General features: G+C 37.5%; 1 protein-coding gene and 1 long non-coding RNA gene across 3 annotated transcripts in view; one reads left to right on the plus strand and one right to left on the minus strand.

Annotated features, from left to right (window-relative positions):
• Positions 1-5,320: 5,320 nt before the first annotated feature.
• On the plus strand, positions 5,321-12,814 carry LOC135202986 (uncharacterized). Its single transcript, XM_064232526.1, has 3 exons — positions 5,321-8,996; positions 11,525-11,686; positions 12,288-12,814. Exon 1 carries the CDS (start codon positions 5,615-5,617, stop codon positions 8,852-8,854), a length of 3,240 nt encoding a protein of 1,079 aa, XP_064088596.1. The 5' UTR covers positions 5,321-5,614; the 3' UTR covers positions 8,855-8,996; positions 11,525-11,686; positions 12,288-12,814.
• A 136-nt stretch (positions 12,815-12,950) lies between these two features.
• The window catches only part of LOC135202987 (uncharacterized), a 29,960-nt gene continuing 18,175 nt past the window's right edge, over positions 12,951-24,735 (minus strand). The window contains exons 2-4 of one of the 2 annotated variants that reach the window (XR_010311843.1): positions 17,673-17,814; positions 16,118-16,292; positions 12,951-14,332 (exon numbers count right to left, since the gene is read on the minus strand). This is a non-coding gene — a long non-coding RNA (uncharacterized LOC135202987). The remainder of the gene's footprint in view (positions 14,333-16,117; positions 16,293-17,672; positions 17,815-24,735) is intronic. The other variant, XR_010311842.1, reaches the window with a different exon arrangement.

Here is a 24,735-nt window from a genome sequence, read left to right on the forward strand (position 1 = left end):
AAAGACACAAGAGACTAAAATAATGTTAATTCTGCATGCTATAATTAATGGTAAGATGTAGTACTCTTGGCTTTGTGAATACTGGGTTCTGGTTTTCTCGCTCTCTCTCTCTCTCTCTCTCTCGGAGAGGGTGAAAAATGATATATGAATGAACTCCCTTATATTTGAATTGAACTACTAATGTTCGTTTAATATGACGCAACTTGCGTTAAATGATTTACTTACGTTAACGTGAAACGAAAGAATTGCTTTTGATAACGTTTTATGAAAAATGATAACGCGCTTGCGGTGAACAATGTTTACGTTAATGTTAGCGGCTTGCGCTTATGAAATGATTTGCGTTTCGATATGAATTTTACAAAGACGCGTTTTACGTTAACAATTCTTGTAATTTACTCTACTTTTAAGATTTACGTTAACTTTACGTAAGGACAAGTGAAAAATGACGGTAAGGATTTTAAAACGATGTTAGCAAACAATTGTAAATGAGGTTACGTTAAGTGAAATGAAATTTTCGCTCAGCGCGCGAGTGAGCGATGCGAGGTGAAACACGTGAGGCGAGAAGAGCGGGTTAGCACCACGGTGTGCTAGCATTGATGGCGAATCAGCTGATTCTCTGTAAATGCGAAGGCAATTTACAACACAAAATACTACTTTCTTATTCAAGGCGAATTACGTTAATTTTTCTGGCAGGACGATAGATACTAGTACCAAGATCGATATTATTTACGTTAAAACTTTGAGACTTACGTTACTTTGCTTAAATGGTTTAGATAATTCTGAAGGGTATAAAAACATGGCTGCCGCCTGTGAGCGAAAACGAAGGCTGGTTGAGACCGACAACCGAAGGCTGGTTTAGACCGCGCAGGCGCGACGGGAAAAGTGTGCGCTAAGCTGAATTAGCTGAGAGGTAGCGGTTACCAACACTTGGAATGAAAACTAAGTTAAAAATGAAAACCCTAACATATCACAGACAAAAGAATTGTACACTTCTTTTGCCGTAACTATTAGTAAAACACTCCTAACTAGCTAGGCTTTCTAATACAGCAATAAACCCTGGCAAAGCACTTCCTAGTTTGATCTGGTCCTTTCTGGCATCTATCTGCACACGTGCTGTCTCGTCCGACGAGCACAATGCGATTTATAAAATAACAGAATTCGCTCGGCGCTCTGGCCGTTACAATATAATAATATTTCTACCTTCACATTTGTTTAAAACACTTCTAAATAAAAATACTTAACGTACCTTAAGCTAACTATTGGTTTATATATCATATTATGAATGGAATACCTTACCGTGAGTCAGTGTGTCTTCTTTCCCTGCAAGTGTGCTTGATTTACACTTTGTAAAATAATTTACAGTTTACGTTTTACAACGGATAACGCGATTTACAAGCTTTTTTTTAAGCAAGCTAGGTTCATATCCTCGGCGAAGGTCGACAATGTTACGTATATAGCGGCCTTGAGAGAGGCTAGATACGTAAACGGAAGTAATTTAGGGATTTCAAGAGGGAATTGCTTTAACTTACCGTAAGCTGAAAGTTATTATTAATTTCTTTAGAGGGAAGGTCGCCAGAAAACTCAGCTCGTTACTTAACAACTATTTATTTACAAAAAAAGGACCGTGCTGGCCTGGAGAAAAGTTAAATGATATTGGCCCCCACGTTGGGGCTTATAGTCTCATTCAATTCAAGCTGATTTTCATAAAACTTGGGTAATGCACACTTGCGGGCAGGGACGGCACGTGACTCATGGAATCTGGAAAAGAATCCCAGATTAAACGAGATAAAAGAAAAAATGACTTCTTGCTTTGATTAATTAATTCTCTAATACTGGGGAGAAGGAAACTTTTAAGTTTCACTGAAGTATGCAATGACTCCATTGGTCTGGGACGATCACACAAGGGGAAGCATGCGGCCATGAGGCAGTGAGAGGGAACAAAAGGATGAATTCCTTTTGTTGCTGGAAATTGAATTGGGAGAATGAGGATCAAAATTATAATAGGTGATAAGAGAGAGACTGGCAATATGCTGTTCCACAAGACGTACCTGGATGTCGTGTTCAGTGTGGACCTTTGTAGAAAATGTGGCTCTTTGTAGCAAAGTATGGGGGCCCCTTTGTCTGAGGCCTGGGTCATCGGCGCGCCACTCACACCCTGGGTAGGCCTAACAGGAAGGCAGGTAATTTGACCTCTGTCCGAGATCACGTCTCGCAGCCGACTGAGACAGAATTCAGTTGGGTTGCTTGGGGGTTGGAGGTCAGCTTAACCCCCCACGATCAAAGGCAAATCCTGGAAAACAAGCATACAGCCAGCAGAGGGGTCACAGGAAAGAGAGCTTAAGGTATAGGTCTAAGAAGTACCAATCTGCCTACACCCTTCCCTTTTGAGATACGTCCCTACAGCTGATAAAAGACTCTTTTCCCCCAACTGGGGAACTTCCTATCTCTAGCTGGCGGGTTTTGGGTTTCCCGCGGTTACTAAAAATCAGCTGATATTCTAAAGAATGGCTGCCGTTTTCCAAATCAAAATTTATTATTTAATTGCGGGTAGACGAACGATCTATAAACCACGTCACAATATATATATATATATATATATATATATATATATATATATATTTATATATATATACATATATATATATATATATATATATATATAAATATATATATATATATATATATATATATATATATATATATATATATATATTAAATGTTACACTTTGCAGATAAATATTCGAACTTGACTTACCCATAGTCAATTGTATGCCCAGATATATAAAAAGTGACAGGGGAAAAAATGTATATATATATATATATATATATATATATATATATATATACATATATATATATATATATATATATTTATATATATATATATATATATATATATATATATATATATATATATATATATATATATATATATATATATATATATATATATATATATATATATATATATATTAGCGTACATCTTGTCCCTTCAATTCGGAAATATATTGACAATATATCTATTCAGTAAAGGATAATCTAATTGCATAACACTTCTTTATATCATTATCGCCTGCAACGTTAATCTCGTGTGAGTGACGTCATTTCATTCTCTCTCTCTCTCTCTCTCTCTCTCTCTCTCTCTCTCTCTCTGAGAAGTGCAATGCTAATTCGTCTTTAAGTTATTTAATTATTTTCTGATTATAATAATAATAATAACGATGATACACATCTTCATCATAAAGATATACTGATGAGTCATCATACTTTTCAACGTCATCATATTAATATGATGATAATTTTCACCATGATAGCCCTCATCATCATAATGATATAATGATGATGGTCATCATAGTACTCATATAATTATCATCCTTTCATTATAATCATCATTGTAATCATAATGTTAATATAATGAAATACAATGAAAATATGTATCACCATCGCAATATTCGTCATCATTACACAGTGATAATCATTGTCTTCGTAATATAATGAAAGTTCTTATTATCATCACCATAATCTGCCATGTCATTAGAATTAATACCATCTTCATCATTATCATCATAATTCATTATAATAATGATACTCATCATCATAATACAATGATATCATCATCTTAACATAATAATTCATCATAATGATTATAACGATAACTATCATTTCGATGACACGGTCATAAAGGTTCATTCAAGTTCAAAGCAAATCTTTATCGTAACCTTTTCAATATAACAATCAATTTCGCTCTCTCTCTCTCTCTCTCTCTCTCTCTCTCTCTCTCTCTCTCTCCTCTTTTCACAGTGTCAAAATGGAGCCAGTTTCAAAACTGTATCTTCAAAGAGAGAGAGAGAGAGAGAGAGAGAGAGAGAGAGAGAGAGAGAGAGTATGATTCACCCAGCTTTTGCAAGTGAGTCAAACACGAACTTTTTATGACCTTCCAAAACCCCTGATTAAACTAATTCCTTTTCTCGGAACAGCTTCAGCGTCGAAATGAGATAAGACTTGATAAAGAAAAAGCTTTTACGGTGTCTGAAAAGTCTGAAAATGTCTCATTTACGGAAAGAAAAATTAAGATTTGATAAGCAAGTCTGAAAATGTCTCATGGCTGGAGGATCTCTCACGAAGCCGAAACCAGTGCCCGTCGAAAGGGTTTCGGACGACGCTGTTCCCACTTGAGCGAGGCAGTGGGTCACAACGAGGATTGAGAGGCTGAATTTTCCATCTTTCCTTTCTTGCTCTCTTGGAGCCTGGGCAAGTAAAGGGTATGAGGATGCCCCTCTCACGAGTCGGATGATGTAAGATTTATATCTTTTATAACTGATATATTATATTTTTGTTGTTTATTAATATTACGTGCTTAATTTTCTATTTATTATCTACAGGATGTCAGGACTATTAATAATAATAATAATAATAATAATAATAATAATAATAATAATAATAATAATAATAATAAGAAGAAGAAGAAGAAGAAGAAGAAGAAGGAAAAATAATGAAAATTATTATTATTATTATTATTATTTAAGATTTAATAACATTTTCAACTGAATTTGAATTTTTATACAGTGATAAAATTCTAATATATCATCATAAATTGTTATAAAACCTTTGAAAAGTACAAATCTAGTATCGAGAAGTTTTTAAAATTAATAATAAAATCATAATAGAAAATCATTAAAACAATATATATTTATATATATATATATATATATATATATATATATATATATATATATATATATGTGTGTGTGTGTGTGTGTGTGTGTGTATGTGTATATATATATATATATATATATATATATATATATATATATATATATATATATATATATATATATATATATAACTTAATAAAAAATCACAGAAGTTTGAGTGAAAATGCTAAAAGTCCTTAAGTTGAAATACAAGGTTAACGGTATAATAATAATAACAAAAAATTCGTATAAAAGTCAGTTTTTAAAAAATCATAAGCTTTCCCGAGATTTATTCATGGACCTCATCCATCAATATTTAAAGTTTGTAATAATGATATTAAAAAAAGCGCATGACTCACTCAACTGATATCAGTCGGTCGTATTTTCCCTCATGTGAATATCCGTCAACGCAAGATTAACTGAACAATCAAAGATATTTTTTTTTTAGCGGCGATTTAATCCAGCGACTTTCTTCTGAGTCCCGTTACTCAACTCCTTCAGCAATCAGCAATGCACGTACACTCTGCGATAAGAGATACGCTCCTTATCTTATCACATTCGAGTGATTATACCCAGCCACTTACGGAAGTCGGTTCTCGTAGACGTAGAGACTCGTTGTCACTCAACCGGATACATACGAGCCAAGCTGAGCTGGCAGCTGTTTTTGGCTTCCGTCCTATCGCTGGAGTGACTGCGGTCATTGTTTTTAGTCGTTTAATTGAGCACGTTCAGTCAACTGTGGTGATAGTTGGTGATCCGTCCGAGACACAGAAAAGAAGCTGTAACCTCTTGCGAGTTTCCCTTCGAACGTCGAAGCGACCGTGTTTGTTGTCGTTGCGCCTTTCCACACTCCTACGTGACCTTGCTAACTGCGGTCAGCCTGACATCAGTCATCGCCCAGTGTTTCTTGAGCATTTCCAATGGCCGTCTTCAAGGAGGAGAGTGACAGAAAGTGCTACGGTTCTAAAAGTAAATCTACCAAAGAAAAAACTGAGCTGCTCAAAGTAAAGTACTTTCAGGCAGCTACCGTCACCACGAAGGCACTCGTGAATTACCTAGTTGTAGTGCTGAGCCTCACCCTCTGGGCAACTAAAGGATACAAAAATATGCACAGCTATTGTCGTCAAGGGTTAGGATGGAGGCCTTCCCTGATGGCGAAGATTTTCTCAGCTAGTGAGAGGAGGATCTTGAGGAAAAGCCCGGTTTTCGAGTCATACAGCCCTCTGTTGAATTTCAAGCTTCTCAAGAGAGCTTTCAGAGGGATGGGTCATGATGTAGCAAAGCAGGTAGAGGCATTAGAGCGTGCGCCCTTGATGTCTTGTCATGCCCCACCTCAGCTACCTGATCAAGTTCACTTGTACAGGTGCCTTCAGAAACTCTTAGCCCAACAACAAACGCTTCGAGATGCTATCGTTCAGCATTCTTTAGGAGCGTTGGAAGAAAAATTGACAATCTTGAGAGAAGAAGCCACGGAGATAAAACGAAGGATTGCTAAAGTTTTTTCTGACTTAACGGAACTTCAGGTAACTTTAGTTAGCATTACTATGATCAACTCGTCTCTGCTGATGGAGTCATGCCATGCACAACTATTGGGTAGTGAGACATGTAATGAGAATTTAAGGAAAGAAATTTCCTCTAATATGACAAAAATTCATGCTTCATCAGAGAAACTGGCCTTCCTCGACATTTCTCTGACAAGAGATACTAGAAAATACAAGAGAGTGAAAGAGGATATAAAAGAAGTGGAAGAGCTGTACTTATCTATCATAAAGGAAGATATTTTGCCCGACATAGTATTTGAATTACGCTGTATAGTAAAATCCAACTGGAATGATCCTGACCTTAGAAAATACCATAAAATTCTTTGTGACCAGAGAAACGTTAGAAAAGACAGACTAAGAGCTATTGGTAAACTAGAAGTGATGTCATTTAATCCAAGGTTTGCAACATCTCAGGTTGACATCAACAAATGGCTCTTTGGCAAAGAAAGGACCCCGTTATGTGTGAACAAGATATATTCATTGTTAAGAAGAACAGATACCCATGAACTATTGACTGTTGAGGAGCTGTTTAGAAATAACATTCCCAAATTCATGGTTGTAACCGGACCAATAGCATCTGGGAAAACTTGCCTCTCTCAGTATCTTTATGACCTTTGGCAAAGTGGTGCCCCTGCGATTGGATTTATTCAGAGAACTGACTTGGTAGTCTATCTTGAAACTGAGAAAATCACTTCTAAGTCTTTCATTCCCCATCTGAAGAAAATGTTTCCTAGATCTCTACTTGGTCTTGAGGATGCTGAAATCTTTTCGCTTCTTCGGCAATTCAAAGTGCTCTTCATCATCGATACGAGCTTGTCTATGACCACCTCAGCCCTTGAAGCTATAAAGGAACTTGCCAAGTCTTTGGGAAAGAACAAAATTCTTGTAACAACCAGACCAGAGAAGCAGGCATTAGTTAGTCATTGCCTTAGAATTGGACATTCTAGACCAGTTATATTGACAATTGAGCCACTGCACAAGCCTCTGCTACTGGAATACTGTCACGATACTTTCAAAGCTCTGAACAGATTTGATGAAGCTCTGAGATCTACAGTAAAAGGTGATCATTTTGTTAGCAGAAGGCCATTGATGAGTTATGGGGTACCTCTGGCTTCTCGGCATCATTCTTCTTCACTCGTCACAGCTGGACAAACAAAAGGAAACCAGGGTCTTGTGGGGAACTCAAATATTGAACAATTTTGTAGTCAACTCAGTGATGATCTGGATACAAAGGTGAAAGAAAGCGATCTATATTACCCTTTTGCCTTGTCTTACCTGTGCTTTCTGTGGCTTGAGGATGCCTATGCTGTGAAAGACGTTTCCTCTCTGCAAGAACTGTTAGAGGCTATCCTTGGAAATTGTTGTGCCAGGTTGAAGAGTGTACTCACAGAAAATTATTCTGCCTTCAAAGCAGAAATTATGGATAAAGTCAAAGTTAAAATGGAAAATTTTTATTCATTGACTGCAAACCCAATTGCAAATGATAATGATTTAGATGGTGTCACAAATGTAAACTTTGACCATTGCAAAGAAGTCAGTCACCTTTCAAGAGAAATTTCCGAAGCTTTCTCCCCTTTTCTAGTTTGCTCTGGCTTACATTCGCCAAGGAAATGCAACCATCATCCAATATTTTTGCACCCTTGCCTTCATGAGTTTTTATCTGCTAGCAAAGTTGCGTCTTCACTTGATTCTGGGAGAAGGATTTCATTTGGCAAACGTAGCATCCAGGATATTTTTTCCATTGACAAAGTCATGAACACTGGTGGAAAATACCTTGATACAACTAAGTTTATTTGTGGTGCTTTGTCAGGAAGACAAATTTTAAACAGGCATCTTTCAGAGTATGTAGTAAAGTTATTCATGTCAAACGGTGTCAGCAGCAAAGACTATTGTTCGTGGCTGAGTTTGCTCAGTATGGGCAAATGGCAAGCCTCACTGGTAAAAGCTGTGAGCAAAGTATTAAATGCTGAAGCAGCAGTCAAGTTCCCTGTTCACAGTCTTGATGAGAGTAACGCCCTCTGCACTCTCCTCAAGAATCGCGTGTTTCAGCCTAAAAGCATCTCACTTACAGCAGGAATTTCTGAAAGTGTTGTCGATGCTCTGTCTTTCTGCACAGGTGCTGATGTCTACATCATTCCATCATCAGAGTATTCTTGGCTCCAACAAGAAAGAGACCAAGCCTCTTTACTCAATGTACTTTCCAAAATAAAAAGCATTGTTGAACTATGGGGTAGACTTGACGAGGCAGAAGTTCAGCTCTTGAAGGGAATGTCTCGTCTACACACTTTACACATTCATATATCTTCTGTCAGTGCTCTAACAGCCTTTAGCAACAGCCTCTGTACCTGCACTAACCTTCAGGAGATCTTCTTACACCTTGATCTTCCTTTTACCCTGTCACCCGAGATGGTTCCACACGTCCCTTGCCCTGCAAAGACAAATGTCATCCTAACTTTGACGGGTATAACAGGAACATTTTCAAGCTGGGCAGTGAGGGTGGTGAAGCGACTTGGTTCTTGCGTGCACCAAGTGCATTTAGCACAGGCGTCTCTATCTCCAAGTGAGCTGCACTACATCAAAAGGAATCTGAAGCCTGTTGTTGTTCATACTTGTAACTAAAACCTTTCACTGCTGATTTCTTACTATCATGGATGAAGAAAGGTCAAGAACATGATTCAAGGGCATTGGTGCTCGGTAGTGAATTCAAGAAGACTGGTGTCGACCTTACCTCTGAAAAAGAGTCTGCAGGAAATACAAAGAGGTATGTCTACTGGATTCATATTTTAGTGAGCTGTTAAGAATGAATGGTTTTGAAGAATAGGTCAACAGACAATGTACTGGATTTTAGTACTTACTGCATTGTGTGTATATTCATAGGCCCCGCATGCAGGAGCAATGGGGGGGGGGGGGGGAAGGTGGAGGCCATTTGCCCCTCCTGAAATCATGGAAAAATTTTATGTATATATATATATATATATATATACGTATATAACTACATAACTTTGTTTTCCTTCTTTGTTTAAGTAAATTAAGGGTATCCTTATCATAATGTATATTGTATGCAGTATATAACTGCGTCATTCTCTCAAGAAATTTTTTATTTCAGTCGAACAGTATATGGAACTATTTTAAAATAGTCAATGTAATATTCTGTATTTATTTTTTTATTGCATCTTGCTCACTACATATTATATATATATATATATATATATATATATATATATGTATGTATATATGTATATATACATATATACATATAGTATATATAACTGCTGATACTGTTTTTGGAATTAACCTGCTAGTTCAAAAGTCAAAAGTGTTTGTTGTAAAATTTGCCCTCCCCCACCCCCCCTTGGAAAATATGCTGCAGTCGCCCATGAGTATATTATTTGTGTTTATGTTACCTTAGTTAACACCTCTAAAGTAGTTGGCAATGTTGGTTTAAGGCAACTTTCAGTTAGAGAGTTTGCATCAATTGTTCTTCCCTAAGACACTGGTGCACAGACTTATTTCCACAGCATATTAGTGTTTGGTTCACAGGAGGACGACCCTCCAGCCCTGTTGCTCTAACTTTCCCTTCTCCTGAAGCCCGATAGAATCTCATATCTCTCACCATCGTTATGGCTTTAACGAGATACAGTAGACTGATATTCTCCCATCTTACCCTGACCCTTTATAGAACTTTCACTCATTTCCCTTTTCACTCCAGAGGCCTAAAGTAGCTTCTGGCACTAGGGAATGTTAACAGATTATCTATTTAAGATCTCATGTTATGCGCAGATTGATTTTATATTAATTTCACATATAACAACTCGATTTCAGTTGCAGTTGACAGCACCACTCCTGCTCATTTCGCTGTCTACATAGCAGTTATGCTTTCTGTCACTTTACTTCTCAGCGCCTCAATGGCGTGGTCGGTATGGTGTTGGCCTGTCACCTCGGTGGCCGCGAGTTCGATTCTCGGGCATTCCACTAAGGGGTTAGAGATGTGTATTTCTAGTGATAGAAGTTCACTCTCGACGTGGTTCAGAAGTCACGTAAAGCCGTTGGTCCCGTTGCTGAATAACCACTGGTTTCATGCAACGTAAAAACACCATTCAAACAAACAAACACTTTGCTACTTCTCCCATGAGAATCATTCATCTCCCCTCATGTTGTTTCACCAACTGATGTGCAAAAGAATCTTTAGTCTTTAAAAATCATAATATTCTTTTTTATCTTGAAGTATACTCTTTGAAGGGTGAGATTTTGTTTGTTTTGTTTGTATGGTGCTTTTACGTTGCATGGAACCAGTGGTTATTCAGCAACGGGACCAACGGCTTTACGTGACTTCCGAACCACGTCGAGAGTGAACTTCTATCACCAGAAATACACATCTCTCACTCCTCAACGGAATGGCCGAGAATCGAACCCGCGACCACCGAGGTGGAACGCTAATACCATACCAATCTACCTCTACTTAGTATGGTTCTTCTGTACCGTCCACTTGAAATTCTATGATTCATGAACTGAAACTTTTTCGGTGAATTATATGTAGAACTATATTTTGTTATATCTACTTAAATAAATGAAGTTTGAGACAGCGAACACTTTCCTCAGTAGCGCTTGAGATCAGTAAGGGATTTACTTAGCTTCAGATTTTAAAACACACAGTAATATATATATATATATATATATATGTATATATATATATATATATATATATATATATATATATATACAGTGGTTCGCAACCTTTTTTGATGCAGGCATCCTTTCACCAAATGTCAGAATTTCGTCACTCCCTCCCCCTCCTCCTCCCAAATAATGAGCAGTAAAATACTAACACAAAGAAACAAGCTAGCAGAGAGAAAGGCCAGCGTGACATCTCAGTAGTGCAGACCAATGCGCACTGCGTTTTGTGTGGTCTTAGAGACAGTTTGAGTCTGCCAATCTGTGGTCACAACTCCCCTCCCCACCCTGAGACTCTGAAATTCCTCCCTGGGGGAGGGAATTCTCCCGGGGTTTGGAAACCACTATATATATATATATATATATATATATATATATATATATATATATGTAGTGTATATATATATATATATATAGAGTATATATATATATATATATATATATATATATATGTGTGTGTGTGTGTGTGTGTGTGTGTATGTATCTATACTACATTTATATATACATTGATATATATATATAGATATATATATATATAAGATATATATATTGTGGTGTGTGTGTGTATCTGAAATGTCCCAGTAACCAACAGACCTTATGTAGATCTTTTTTTTTCAGGTGCTCTCGTTAAAGATGACAATTACCTCTGGCTACAAACATCGTGAAAAAAAATAAATAAATAAAAAAAGGCGTGTCTGTGCACAGACACATGAGAAAACGACAGTTTCTGTGTACAGACCTGCCATAAACAACGACTTCTGAATTCCCGCCATGAAAACAGTAAGTTTGTTGACGAGTGAAAAATAAATTCGAGTTTGAATTTGAATGAAATAATGACGAATATTGTTATTTATGAAAGAATTGTATGCTAGTAAATACTTCTTAATATTACTGAAATTCATTCATCATTTTACAACAATGCTCATCACCTAGCGTTGTTCATTTTTTTTTTTAATTCATGCTTGAACTCTGATACATTGCTTTCGACAGTTCAACTGTCCTTATCTAGCCCAGACCTGAGGGAAAGAAGGAAATAAGGAGAAGGGAAAGTGTGGAACAGAATTAATAATAACAATAATAATAAAAACAATAAAAACATGTTTTTTTGTTGCTTAAGAGACTTCACGTCAATACGTCTCGTAGACTCTTTAAGGAAAATGCTAGTACCATTTCCGTTGTGTATCGTAATGCGCGCCCGCATGTACGCACACACACATACACACACACACTATGAAACTAAGAAAGCTTTGAGAGTGAGTAGATCAAACATCAATAGTAAACATACGTACAAAAATCAGCGCACATTCATCTTTGTTTCTCTACGCTCAAGACATCTTTGTCATCAAACTCCCTTATCTTTAACTGCCTGTGTTTTTTCCAGGATCTGCGATCCACATTCGTTGATTTATCTAGTCATTTCTCCGTTAACTATGAGGGCTCTCATCCGTGAAGGACATCCTCTTGTGTGAAGGAACCGCCATTCTTGGAAGATCCCCAGTTCGTCAGCATATCCTGCAGATGGCAGCTGCTGTCTTGGGTTCACGGAAAATGCAGATCGCGCTGGGAAATCTGTCATACATATCTCTATGAATTCGCTTCGTTTACGAAATCGCTCCGAGTAACTCAGACATTGGGGTTGTATTCGTAAATATTCACAGCCCTCATAAACGAACTGTGAAGAAGAAGAAGAAGAAGAAGAAGAAGAAGAAGAAGAAGAAGAAGAAGGAGGGGGAGGAGTAGAAGACGAAGAAGAACAAGAAGAACAAGAACAAGAACAAGAAGGAGGAGGAGGAGCAGGAGCAGGAGAGGAGGAGAAGAAAAAGAAGAAAAGAGCTTTATCACTGCAGAAACAGGGAGGACAATAAAACAAGATGAACAATGTCGTTATGTAAATAGAAAATTTTACAACATGGATTTTAATTTAAACAAATATACTGCTGTCAGAAAGCTCATGTTGAAAAAAAAAATTGCTAGACCCAACTCGGGTACGTTTTGGTGTACGACCGTAGTTTTTTCCTTCCCCCCTTCTGGTATTCCCCGATAAACTTTTTATCAATAAGCGAAGTCGTTATCATACTCTGGCTTCCGCTGTTAGCTCTGCACACAGATGTGATTTTTAGTCTTTTTAATTCCACTGAAACTTTCTTGTCTATTTCTGCATTACTATCCACCCGAAAGAAGCTCACTTGGTATCAGCATTTAGATTTAAACCTTCGTATAGGCTTCTTCGTATGGTGTAATGAATATCGAAAATTTGCATAGCCAGGGTCAAGACTTGTCTCTCATCGGTTAGTCTATTCAAGTACAGTTTTGAACAAAAGCAAGCACAGTCAGCCACGAAAGTGCTTTCAAGTACAGTCGTCAACAGAATTTTGTTATCAGTCACCCAAGAAGTCACTTCCTGCTAAACTATCGTTTGTGACATCTTGTAGCGACACTGGTTTATAAAATTGTGACAGTAAATACAGGATACATGACTTCATTTTCCGGAAGGTTGAGTGGTTGTGATTTTGTTACATAATAGACTGAAATCAGGCAATCAGCTCTGCAGAATTTTTACAAAAACTATGATCAGTGGAGCATCGTTTGCAGCGTCCTGAGAGCATAATGTTGATTCCAGTTTTTAGTGTTAGGTAAAAATTAAACAGTAAACAGAATATGATTACGATTAGATCGAGTTGTGCACCTAAATACACGAATCAATTTTCTGGGCAGCTTCTGAGGAAAATAAACAGCTTGCAAACTTTCAGAGCAGTAAATTAATTGTGTTCTCTCTCTCTCTCTCTCCTCTCTCTCTCTCTCTCTCTCTCTCTCTCTCTCTCTCTCCAAGTTAAAGAAAAGTACCTGGACTAAACTCAAAACATTGCATGCTTACTTATAAGTAGATAAACATGTCTGAAGACTAATAAAAAAAGAAAGCTGAAACCATAATCTTACTGAAAAGTATGATTTTAAACAATGAGGTTCTTGATTTGGGAAGTCTTTTAGACTTTTCATTCTACAAAGAAAGGGTTTCATGTTGAAAGTCTTTTAGACTTTACGTTCTGCAAAGAAAGGGTCTCTTGTTGAAAGTCTTTTAGACTTTCCATTCTACAAAGCAAGGGACGTAGAAAGACTTTTTAGACTACAAAGAAATGGGTTCTTAACACTAAAAGCCTCATAAACATAGACTTTCCATTCTACGAAGCAAGGGGCCTGGAAAGTCTTTTCAAACTAGACTATCCTTGCGAAAACGCGAACTTCAGCCAGCTGAAGAGGGTTGGTGTCAGCGCCTATCTTCTTGATACTGACGTATCTTCCAGTGATGCCGTAGTAATGGGAGCAGAGAAGGTAGCCTCGGTCAATAGCATACGGCCCTTTGTAGGGCGCGAACAGCGTATAGGCGGTAAAATCCCCGTCTGTCTTCAGTACTGTGCCAACGCGAACCTGGGAAATAATAGTGGTTAGTTATGTCCATGCAGATCTGGGAATCAGCACAGGCATCATGATATGAGCAGCAGCAAAGACAGTGGAAGAGATAAAGAGACTGGATAACTTTATAGCTTTATTCATGCAGATAATTATGCAGCCTAACAATAAATATGCTGGCAAACGATGGACAAAGAGAAGGAATAAGGCAGCAGCCACAGGAATCTGAATATTTTTGTATGTTTAAATGAAGGAAGGAAGGACAAGAAATGGGGAACAAATATAAACATCAACAAATGCATAGAGAGAGAGAGAGAGAGAGAGAGAGAGAGAGAGAGAGAGAGAGAGAGAGAGAGAGAGAGAAAGGTAATCTCCATGTTTTAAAACATCACTTTGAGAAGGCATACTTAGTCATTACTTTGTAACAGATCTTTGAATTATGAAGAGTAACTGCTTGAATGAATTATGGCAAAGAAAAGGGAGATTCTTAGTAGTTCTAACCACATTCTTTATGTCTGTTTTCTTTCCAGAGTGAAATTGTGTATATTTCTCTCCACAGGAGATCCATACCTGCCCACAGTCCCTATGTGTCCTCTGAAACCTACCTTTGCATTTAAATCACCTAGCACAGCCACCTATTCATATTTTATGAATCTAATGAAGCCAGGATTCAGACTCCCCCAAAGGCAGTCTCTTCAAACGAATTCTGTCTCATCCTGGACTATTTAAGGCCCCCATGCACTGAACGATTGTCTGAACGACTGGCTGAACGACTGTCTGTATCGTTCGCAAAAACACTGTGTATGGGCTTGTCTGAATGCAAAAGTGGGCGGAGCTTCGTGTCTGAACGATCTCAGTGGGAATCTGTCACGACCAGGTTGCTGGCTTGCGACTCAAGTCTGTCCTACACAGATCGTTCAATGTATGAGTTTATCTGCCGATATAACGTTCTCGAGCGCGTCTTTCTAGAGATGATGCCATGTCTTCTCGAGACAAAGTCTTTGTTCAGACTGAAATCGGTGCGGAGATTGTTCTTACTGTCTGAAAAGTGTGTGTGTGGGTCGATAAAGACAATCGTTCAGACAATTGTTCAGTGTATGGGGGGCAAACACTTACTCAGATATCATCGTCCTTTGCTCTTCATCCTGTCTCGCTCAGCGTCTGTCAGAACACCCAGCTTCCCCTCCTTAAACAGGTGATCTACCATGCAGTTATTCCCATCAGCACCAACCCCTAGGCACATTCAAAACCCCAAGATGCACTGTCCATTGACATATCTAGCTATCAGAAACTACCATTGACCTCCGTGACAAGGGTCACATTCACGCATGCACATACAAACGCAAACAGAAATATACGTGTGATTTTAAGCAGTTTCCATGATAACATGAAGATGGTAACCTTCACATGTGTGCAGTGTGAGTAATGAATGCTGCCAACTAAAAAGAGTATATACATATGTACTATATACATGATTAACGATTGTGTAAAAGCGCCTCAGTGGCGTGGTAGGTATGGTCTTGACCTGCCACCTCGATGACCGCGAGTTCGATTCTCGGGCATTCCATGAGGGGGTGAGAGATGTGTATTTCTGGTGATAGAAGTTCACTCTCGACGTGGTTCGGAAGTCACGTAAAGCTATTGGTCCCGTTGCTGAATAACCACTACTTCCATGCGACGTAATAACACCATACAACAAAACAAACAAAACGATTGTGTAATGATGCATGTGCATGTACTATCAGGCGTGTCAAAAAGGCATTAGTCTATATCTTTAACCACGAGTTAACGTCAAATTCGCACCTCAACATCAACGAACCTCTCGTAACAACAGTCAGGCCTCATGAAGAGCTGTATTTGGTGAATGGTCCGCTCTGCCTGAAGGTCAACCATCCACCATGCGAATTGCAAACCAGGATAAGAATGGAACATACTGGAGGTCTGTATCACACCGTCGACAGCCAATTCCTTTACATACCTGGTGAGAATAAGAGGACAAAAAAAAAAAAAAATATCTGAGGCCTGTAAAAGTCAAGTATATCTAAATTTAACCAGACCATTGAGCTGACTGACAGCTCTCCTAGGCTGGCCCGAAGGATTAGATATTTTTTACGTGGCTAGGAACCAATTGGTCACCTAGCAACGGGACCTACAGCATATTGTGGGATCCGAACCATATTATATCGAGAAAGAAATTTCTGTCGCCAAAAATAATTTCCTCCGATTCCACGTTGGCAGAGCAGGGAGTCGAACTCGGACTACCGAATGGACAGGCGAGCACGTAAACCACTCGTCCAACGAGGAACTAACTTTTACAAGACAATATGAAAAGGAGACTATGGCATACCCAGCATCCAGCTAAGTGACATATTGATGACATTTCAGGTTGCATATATAAGGGCGTGTCCTACCATGTTTTGGAGTAGTGCCAAAAAAAAAAAATTCTGGTTGCAAGATGATAATTTTTTATCTGTGAAGTATCTATGAGCAATGATATCATTATACTGATTCAGGTCTTCAGATCAGTGGTTCCAAACACACACACACACACACACACACATATATATATATATATATATATATATATATATATTATATTATTATAATATATATATATATATATATATATATATAGCATTTGTAATAATTGTCTTTAGTGCAACAGAGGCAAAAAATCTCGCACGATATGTTACAATAAAATAAATCATAGGACTACGATATCTCACGCCATGTTTAACGAAGAAAAATATATAGTACTTATAAATAACAAATAATTAAATAAAACATGAATTCCTGCGGAACCCCGGTTGAGGACGGCTGCTTTATATTAACCAAGGCATATCCATCAATCAGCCTACAGATCTCTCCAAGATAAGTGACCCCCAAATTAATTAAACCCTGGTATGTATCCACCTTTTGCGGCGTGTTTAGTACGAGACCGGTGGAGTTGACTGTAAAAACATAAACAATAGGCTGTAAATATCATAAGGATAATGATACCTCAATAGAATTCTCGGGAATTCTATTGAGGTGTGAGAGATGTGTATTTCTGGTGATAGGAGTTCACTCTCGACGTGGTTCGGAAGTCACGTAAAGCCGTTGGTCCCGTTGCTGTATAACCACTTGTTCCATCCAACGTGAAAACACCATACTAGGAGGGATCCCAGTCTACTATTCTACCATAATGAGAATCAAAGATCACAGACAGTGACTTCTGAAAGCAGTGGTATCACTTGAAAAACAGTGGCTCTGAATGTATATTAAAATAGGACAGAGTCCCCAAGGGCAGTTGATATCTTTTTGCTTATAGTAAGGCCTACAAAACTTATTTCATTTATGGGCCACAACATTCACTCACGCATTGTATGAAGAAGAGCAGTAAGTTGGTTTCGAAAATGCCACTTCTTCCAGGGTACTAGGAGAGGGTATGTCAGAGGAGCTGAAGAAAGCGTCCAAGAGAGCGGGTCCTGTACCGGCGCCATAGAGTGTGCAGTTGTCATCTGTTGGCAAATGAAAAATAAATAAATACTGTGTATTATTTCACCATAAAATCTCGTCAGTTTTTTTTTTTTCTATAATTTTTCTATGAATGGGATATTCTTTGTTATCTCAGCTTTATCATCTTCAGATAAAATACTCTGCAAAGCTAAATTTTCCTCATACATACATACATACCTATTTATATACATAGCATAAATATGACTGAAATATATTTTGTTAAAACAGACTTCCATGTAATGAAAGGAGCCCATAATAAACACCAAAATGTAGAAAGTAAATACTGTATTTCAGTGACCAAACTGTCTCTCTCTTCAGGTAGGGGATGAATGAGAAAAGTTACAGAAAAAGCAGTATTTATACCAAGAGGTCACAGGTCAGCTGTAAGTCACCCCGGTTGACAATTTCTCTATAATCTCCTTAATCGCTGGTTGGAGGCAGATTTTATCTATTATATCTGAATCCCAGGCACCCTTTGAGATATTCATTGCGTTTCTTCCTTTAATCAAAGCTGATTTTACCATCTGGCTTTTGAACCGACAATTAATGCTTTAAATTATACATGACCAATTCTAGTTTATTCTGTGATTATGGTTATTTATGTGGTTAAAAATAGCTGAACTCTGTTGTCCATACCTAGCTAAACGTTTGTATCATTTTAATCTCTGGAGGAGTGATTTTCCTGTAAAACCAATGCATAATTGATATACTCCTGTGTCTTTGGTGATTGACTTTTGCTGGATGTTAATCAGGGATTTAGCTAGGGTATTTGGTGTAGCCAGCAATTCATTATTAATAGCATTAAGGATTTGTTCCCCATATCTCCTGGTTAAAGGAGACTGAATTAATCTGTAAGCAACTGTCATCTTCAATGTATCCTGGACATTCATTGAAAAAGTGATTCATAAAGTAAAAACAATCTACTACTATCCCCTTCAAAACAAGACCAGAGACATGCCTAACAACAGAATAAAAACAAAAATTCCACACCAAGACAGGATTAAGACATTGACACAGACAATCAGAAACTCTAACCCTTTTGCTTTTACCTATCCAAATACCTAAGCCAAATCCCTGACTAATGTCCAACAATACGTAATCCCCAAAGACACAGGAGTACATGAAACCCTTTGCCTCGACTGTGATCAATTTTACATTGATTTTACAGGAATATCCCTCCCCAGAGATTAATACAGCATAAAAAGCGCTCTAACATTAATTGTTGTTGATTAATGGTAAGTTCACATTCATTTAGAGCCATTACACAGGTTTTATTTAAACTATATCAATACAATAATTGTCAGTTCAAGTGACAACTGCATCAAGTACATTATGCAGTTAGGTATGGACAACAGAGCGCAGCTATTTTTAACCATATAAATAACCATAATCACAGAATAAACTAGGATTCGTGTATAATTTATGGCAGCAATTGTCAGTTCAAATATGAGATGGTAAAATCAGCTTTGATTAAAGAAAAAAACACAATGAATATCTCAAAGGGTGCTTAGGATGCAGATATGATGGATAAAATCTGCCTTCAACCAGCGATTAAGAAGATTAAAGAGAAACTGTCAACAGGGGTGACTAAACAGCTGACAAGTGACCTCTTGGTATAAATACCGCTTTTTCTGTAACTTTTCTCATTTATCCCCTACCTGAAGAGAGAGACAGTTTGGTCTCTGAAATATAGTATTTATTTTCTACATTTTGGCGTTTTTATGGGCGCTTTTTGTTGATGTATGATATATATATATATATCTATATAGATATAATATATATATATTATATATATATATATATATATATATATATATATAATATATATATTAATATTATATATAATAATATATAAAGGTCATTCCACGGAGGAAAATGGAGAGAGAGACAGTATATAATGTTGCGCGGTTAAGTAGACACCGGAAGAACACATTACGTGAAGCAATATGTACTTAAAATCATATGCGTAAATAAGTGCTTTCATTTGTTTGGCGATGGCCGCACACATGAAGGTCGACTTGACCGGGTAACTGGCGGCAGCGAGGTTCGTCGTGGAGTAAGTTACCACAGCTGGGCCGATGGGCTCGGGGATGGGGCCGCTCTCCACGCACCCCTTCGGGTATACCAGAGGGACTAGCACGGAAGCCGAACATGCTACTTGGGAAGAGACGGCGACCCAGGTGACGAGGACGAATAATATCCTTCTTAGGGGTCGGCGGCTCGTCGCCCTCCAGTGCATCGTCGATTGACAAGAAGAAGAGGGGTAAAGTTGGATGTCTCCGGAGATTCTGTAATGGTGATTGTTTCGTTAGTTTGAGGATAATCTCGAATGCTTCTCGCTTAATATTTTTTTGTGAAGGTTCCTTTACATTTCAAAAGCTCATTTTTGCCCGTAGTACTACCATTTGCGTCTGTTTATCCAAATATTTCCTACTTAGCGTTTTTCGTAACGATTCTCTTTATCGTAGTAGGCCTAAAACTTGAGTCTATTTGCCACGTATGTTTTGCCTATTCGTCATTTTAGAAGTTTTAAAAGTTGAATGACAAACTTGATCTTCTAAAGTAAGCTACTTTCCAAGAGTATTATGTCACTTTATACTTATTCGTCCTTAGAAACCAAGAAAAAGTAAGCCTGTATACATGAATAAACCAATGTTTTTTTTTTTTAACTCTTCCCCTAATCAGCTAATGGCATGCAAGCTCTTTCTCTCTCACTCTCTCTAAGTCCCTTCACTCACAAATCCAGAGTAGTACCCCAAGACGATATATATATATATATATATATATATATATATATATATATATATATATATATATATATAAAGATTTCCAATAATGACTGATAATAATAATTTATCACACTTATGGAGTAATTAACACCAAAAGGGAATTTAGTACCATAAGTTCAGGGACTTTGACCAGAATTCGAACCTACGTATATCTTTCTGGGATGCTATGAGGAATCAGTGACTTGTGCACTCGGCCATCAAGAGGCGATAGAAAGCACAGAACATTATTTGTAAAATAAGTGGTAAATTACCGAGCATGTGTAAAGTGAAGGTTGGTTTAATTGGATTCAAAATCCCTTTCTTATTATTATTATTATCATTATTATTAAATATATATCACTGGAGCCAATTTCACATAAAAATTACCTTACAAAACCAGGTTAGCCTAAGCACTCCAGCCATTGTGGTCTCTAGGCCTAAGCATCTGCTGTTGGATCTAAGCAGTGTATAGCATAAATGGTTCCTGTAAATTACAGGACTTTCTTTGCATACAGTTACTAGGTACTAACTAAACAGTAATGCACAATCACTAAACACTAACATTCACAATACACTCACACTCAATAACCCTAAAGCTCGCTGAATACTCAACACTCACTAGGCATTCACTAAACACTAAGCACTCACTAAATACTCACTATACCCCAAACACTCGGTAAACATTCACTAAACACTCACTTAATCCTGAATATTCATTAAACACTAAACAATCAGTGAGCATTCACTAAGCGCTCACTCACTATGCACAAAACATTCACTAAATACTAACCATACACTAAACATTCACTAAGCACTCACTAAACCCTTAACACTCATTAAACAGTAAATACTTACTAAACTCTAAATGCTCAAAACATCTAAAACCTGCGCCAACCCAAAAAAAACCCAACAATAAAAAACCAAAACAAACAACAAAAAACCTAAACCCAAAAAACCCCCCAAACCCTTGCAAAACTCATTAAACACTAAACAATGAATGAATATCCACTCATCACTCATTAAACACTCAATAAACACTTACACACTAAACATTCACTAACCACTAACATTCACAAGACTTTCACCAAATACTCACTTAACATTCACTGAATACTTACACACTAGACATTCACTAAACCCTAAACACTCATTAAACACTAAGTATTCACTAAACCATAAACATTCAATGAATACTTGCACACTAAACATTCAGCGCTAAATATTCCCTGAATGCTTACACAATAAACATTTGCTAAGCACTAACATTCACTAAACCCTAAATACACACTAAACATTCACTAAACAGTAACATGCACCAAACCTTCACTAAACCGTAAACGACTCACTAAACACTTACCCACAAAACATTCACTAAACCCTAAACACTCACAAAACATTCACTGAATACTTACACACTAAATATTCACTAAACTAACATTCGCAAGCAGTAATTTTAAAAAATCCTTCACTCAAGCCCTAAAGACTCATTGATTAAACATTCAATGAATACTTACACGATAAACATTCAAGAACATTCACGAAACTTTCACTAAATCCTAAACACTCAGTAAACATTCACTGAATACTTATGCACTAAACATTCACTAAACCCAAAACTAAGCATTGACTAAACACTCTCACAAACATTGATTAAACACTTACTCACTAAACCCTAAACATTCGCTAAACACCTACTAATTAAACATTAAAGGTTGAAAAAATTTGCAATCGCACTAATCCCTCGTTCAATTTGTGGGCCACCAGACCTTTCTAGATGGCCACAAGGCTCTGCAGCACTGCCCTGGTGGAAGACCATCGAACTACATATAGTACTGGTTTACAGATCACAATTCCAGGTATAAATATCTTAAAGGCAGCAGTAACAGTCTATAATATTAAATAGTCGGGTTGATAACCTTAGCTCTTGCCGGTTAGAGACAGATGCAAAACACTGGATTCCTCGAAGATGTTGAAATGAAAAAAACAAACAAACAGGAAAGCTTACCGGCGCACAATTGGGGTCAGTGACGCATTTTGAAGATCACGAGTTTCATGTATGGAGCGTGCATGCCTCTTGTGTGCGAATTGGTGAGTGAGTGTGTTCGTAACGAACAGAAAATGGCATATAATCTAGGGGAAAAGTTGCAAAGGGGGACTCAATGAATTTGATTGATAGAGTGTGGAACAGGCCACAGAAGAGGCGCTAGAAGAGGTGTTGCAGGTCTGTTGGACAAGGTACCGTAGAATGAGAAACTTTGAAATAGTTAACATTTGAAGTGACAATTACTTGAGTCCTAGAGAAAGGGAAGTGAGGTGCGGCACACATTCTTTATTGACGAACTTTAATGTTTTATTGTGTCATGATTATGGTATCTTTATTTCAGATGGATTCGAAGTCACCTTATGGGTTTTCTCTAGACTAATTTTGACTATTAATAAACTAGGAATGTTTGGACACTTAGGGGAAAAGGGGGTACTTACTCAAATATGATTTTGAGAGGAATATGATAGTTTAAAGTTTCTTTTTGAGTCAGGTTTAATGAATTTTATTCCATTTTCATGTTAGCTAATTTTGGGAAATAAAAAGTATATTTTTGTAACCACAAGAGTTTACATTGGCATAGTTTGAAACTGATTTTCAGCCAACTCCAGAGATGGCATTCAACAGGAGAAAGGTAGGCTACATTACCAGTTAAATGTTTTTTTTTTTTCATTTGTTTAAACGAGTGTCATTTGACCTCGTTAGAGATTTTCCTCATTAGAGATTTTTGGTGGCTAGCGGTTAAAAGGTACATTCAAGCCTATAGGTAACGCCTCCAAAGAGACTAGAATTAGATAGGTTAGGCATATTTTGGGGGGAAGTGGGAATTTAGCCAACAGTCAGGATTTAAGCCATGTAGCTTCCGCTGGCAGTGATCTTAGTTGCTGTTTATTGTAAAGACATGTTCCTGTGTTTCTAGGGGGGAAGTGAATTTGTATCATAATGGGAATTAATTATGTGTGGTTGCAAGTGTAGCTGGGTACTGACTTCGGACCTATGAAGACATGAGTGTGTAAGTTTTTTATTTTTTTTTTATTGGTGTTAATTTGCTCACAAGAGTATTTTATTTTGATGTATTGAAATGCATTAGAAAAATGGTATTAAAAGTTTCGATTTTGTGCGTGGCATGAGAGAGAGAGAGAGAGAGAGAGAGAGAGAGAGAGAGAGAGAGAGAGAGAGAGAGAGAGAGAGAGAGGCGTCTGGGTGAACAGTTGTGCTAACGCATCAGATTTTGGTTTGAGATACATTTTCTTTCTCTCGTTAGCTTCTTCCTGTTTTTTATAGACCAACGTGACCTTGTAACAGTTAAATCAGCTGATTAACCTTGGACCTGAGAAGCAGCTAGTTGCAAATAGTGGTTTGTTGGGTTGGTGCATGTTTATTTTATTTTTTATTGGTGAATGATATATTATTAATTTTGGGTTGGTGGTTTGTGTGCACATATATACATCAATGTTACTGAGGTCGGGGCGAATCCTAAAGCATAAGAGTTATCATAAAGAAAGCTAAATGGCCGACGCAAATACAAGCCGGACACTGGTGCACAAAATAAGAAACATAAATGCAGGAGTTAGCCCTTTTTGAGACAATGTTGATGGCGTTCTGTCCCAACCAGTGCAAATTTTTATTGAGGGGGTGAATACCTATTTAAACGCCAAGGGAATTAAGGATGATACAGAGGCGTTCACAGAGGCAAAAGCCTTGTGAGGACCAGAGATTAAGACAGGTAGCTGGGTACTGATAATTTATTTACAGACAAACTGAGTTGACATAGACCGGTGTGGACGGATATGTAGTGCAGTCTCGCACAGCAAACAAAAATGACTCCGAGACGGTAAATTTGTGTTTTCTTACAGACATTCATTTAGATATAATTAGGCGTACAAATAATGGAATTGCAAGTGTTATACATCGGCGAAAAGGCCGCGGAACGCTCTATCAGACGGAAGTAAGAACAACGCGACTTGATGATTGGTTACAATGAAAATAGGGAAAAAGCGTTGTCCTTACAGCCTTGTTAGATTTCAATAAAGGGGATTTGTCATTTAGATGCCATAGTTTTCAGTACACAAAATGTCGGTCATAGACCGAATTACAAGCATTTTAAGAGCAGC

This window comes from Macrobrachium nipponense, chromosome 33 (assembly GCF_015104395.2).
Source record: "Macrobrachium nipponense isolate FS-2020 chromosome 33, ASM1510439v2, whole genome shotgun sequence".
Lineage (NCBI taxonomy): Eukaryota > Metazoa > Arthropoda > Malacostraca > Decapoda > Palaemonidae > Macrobrachium > Macrobrachium nipponense.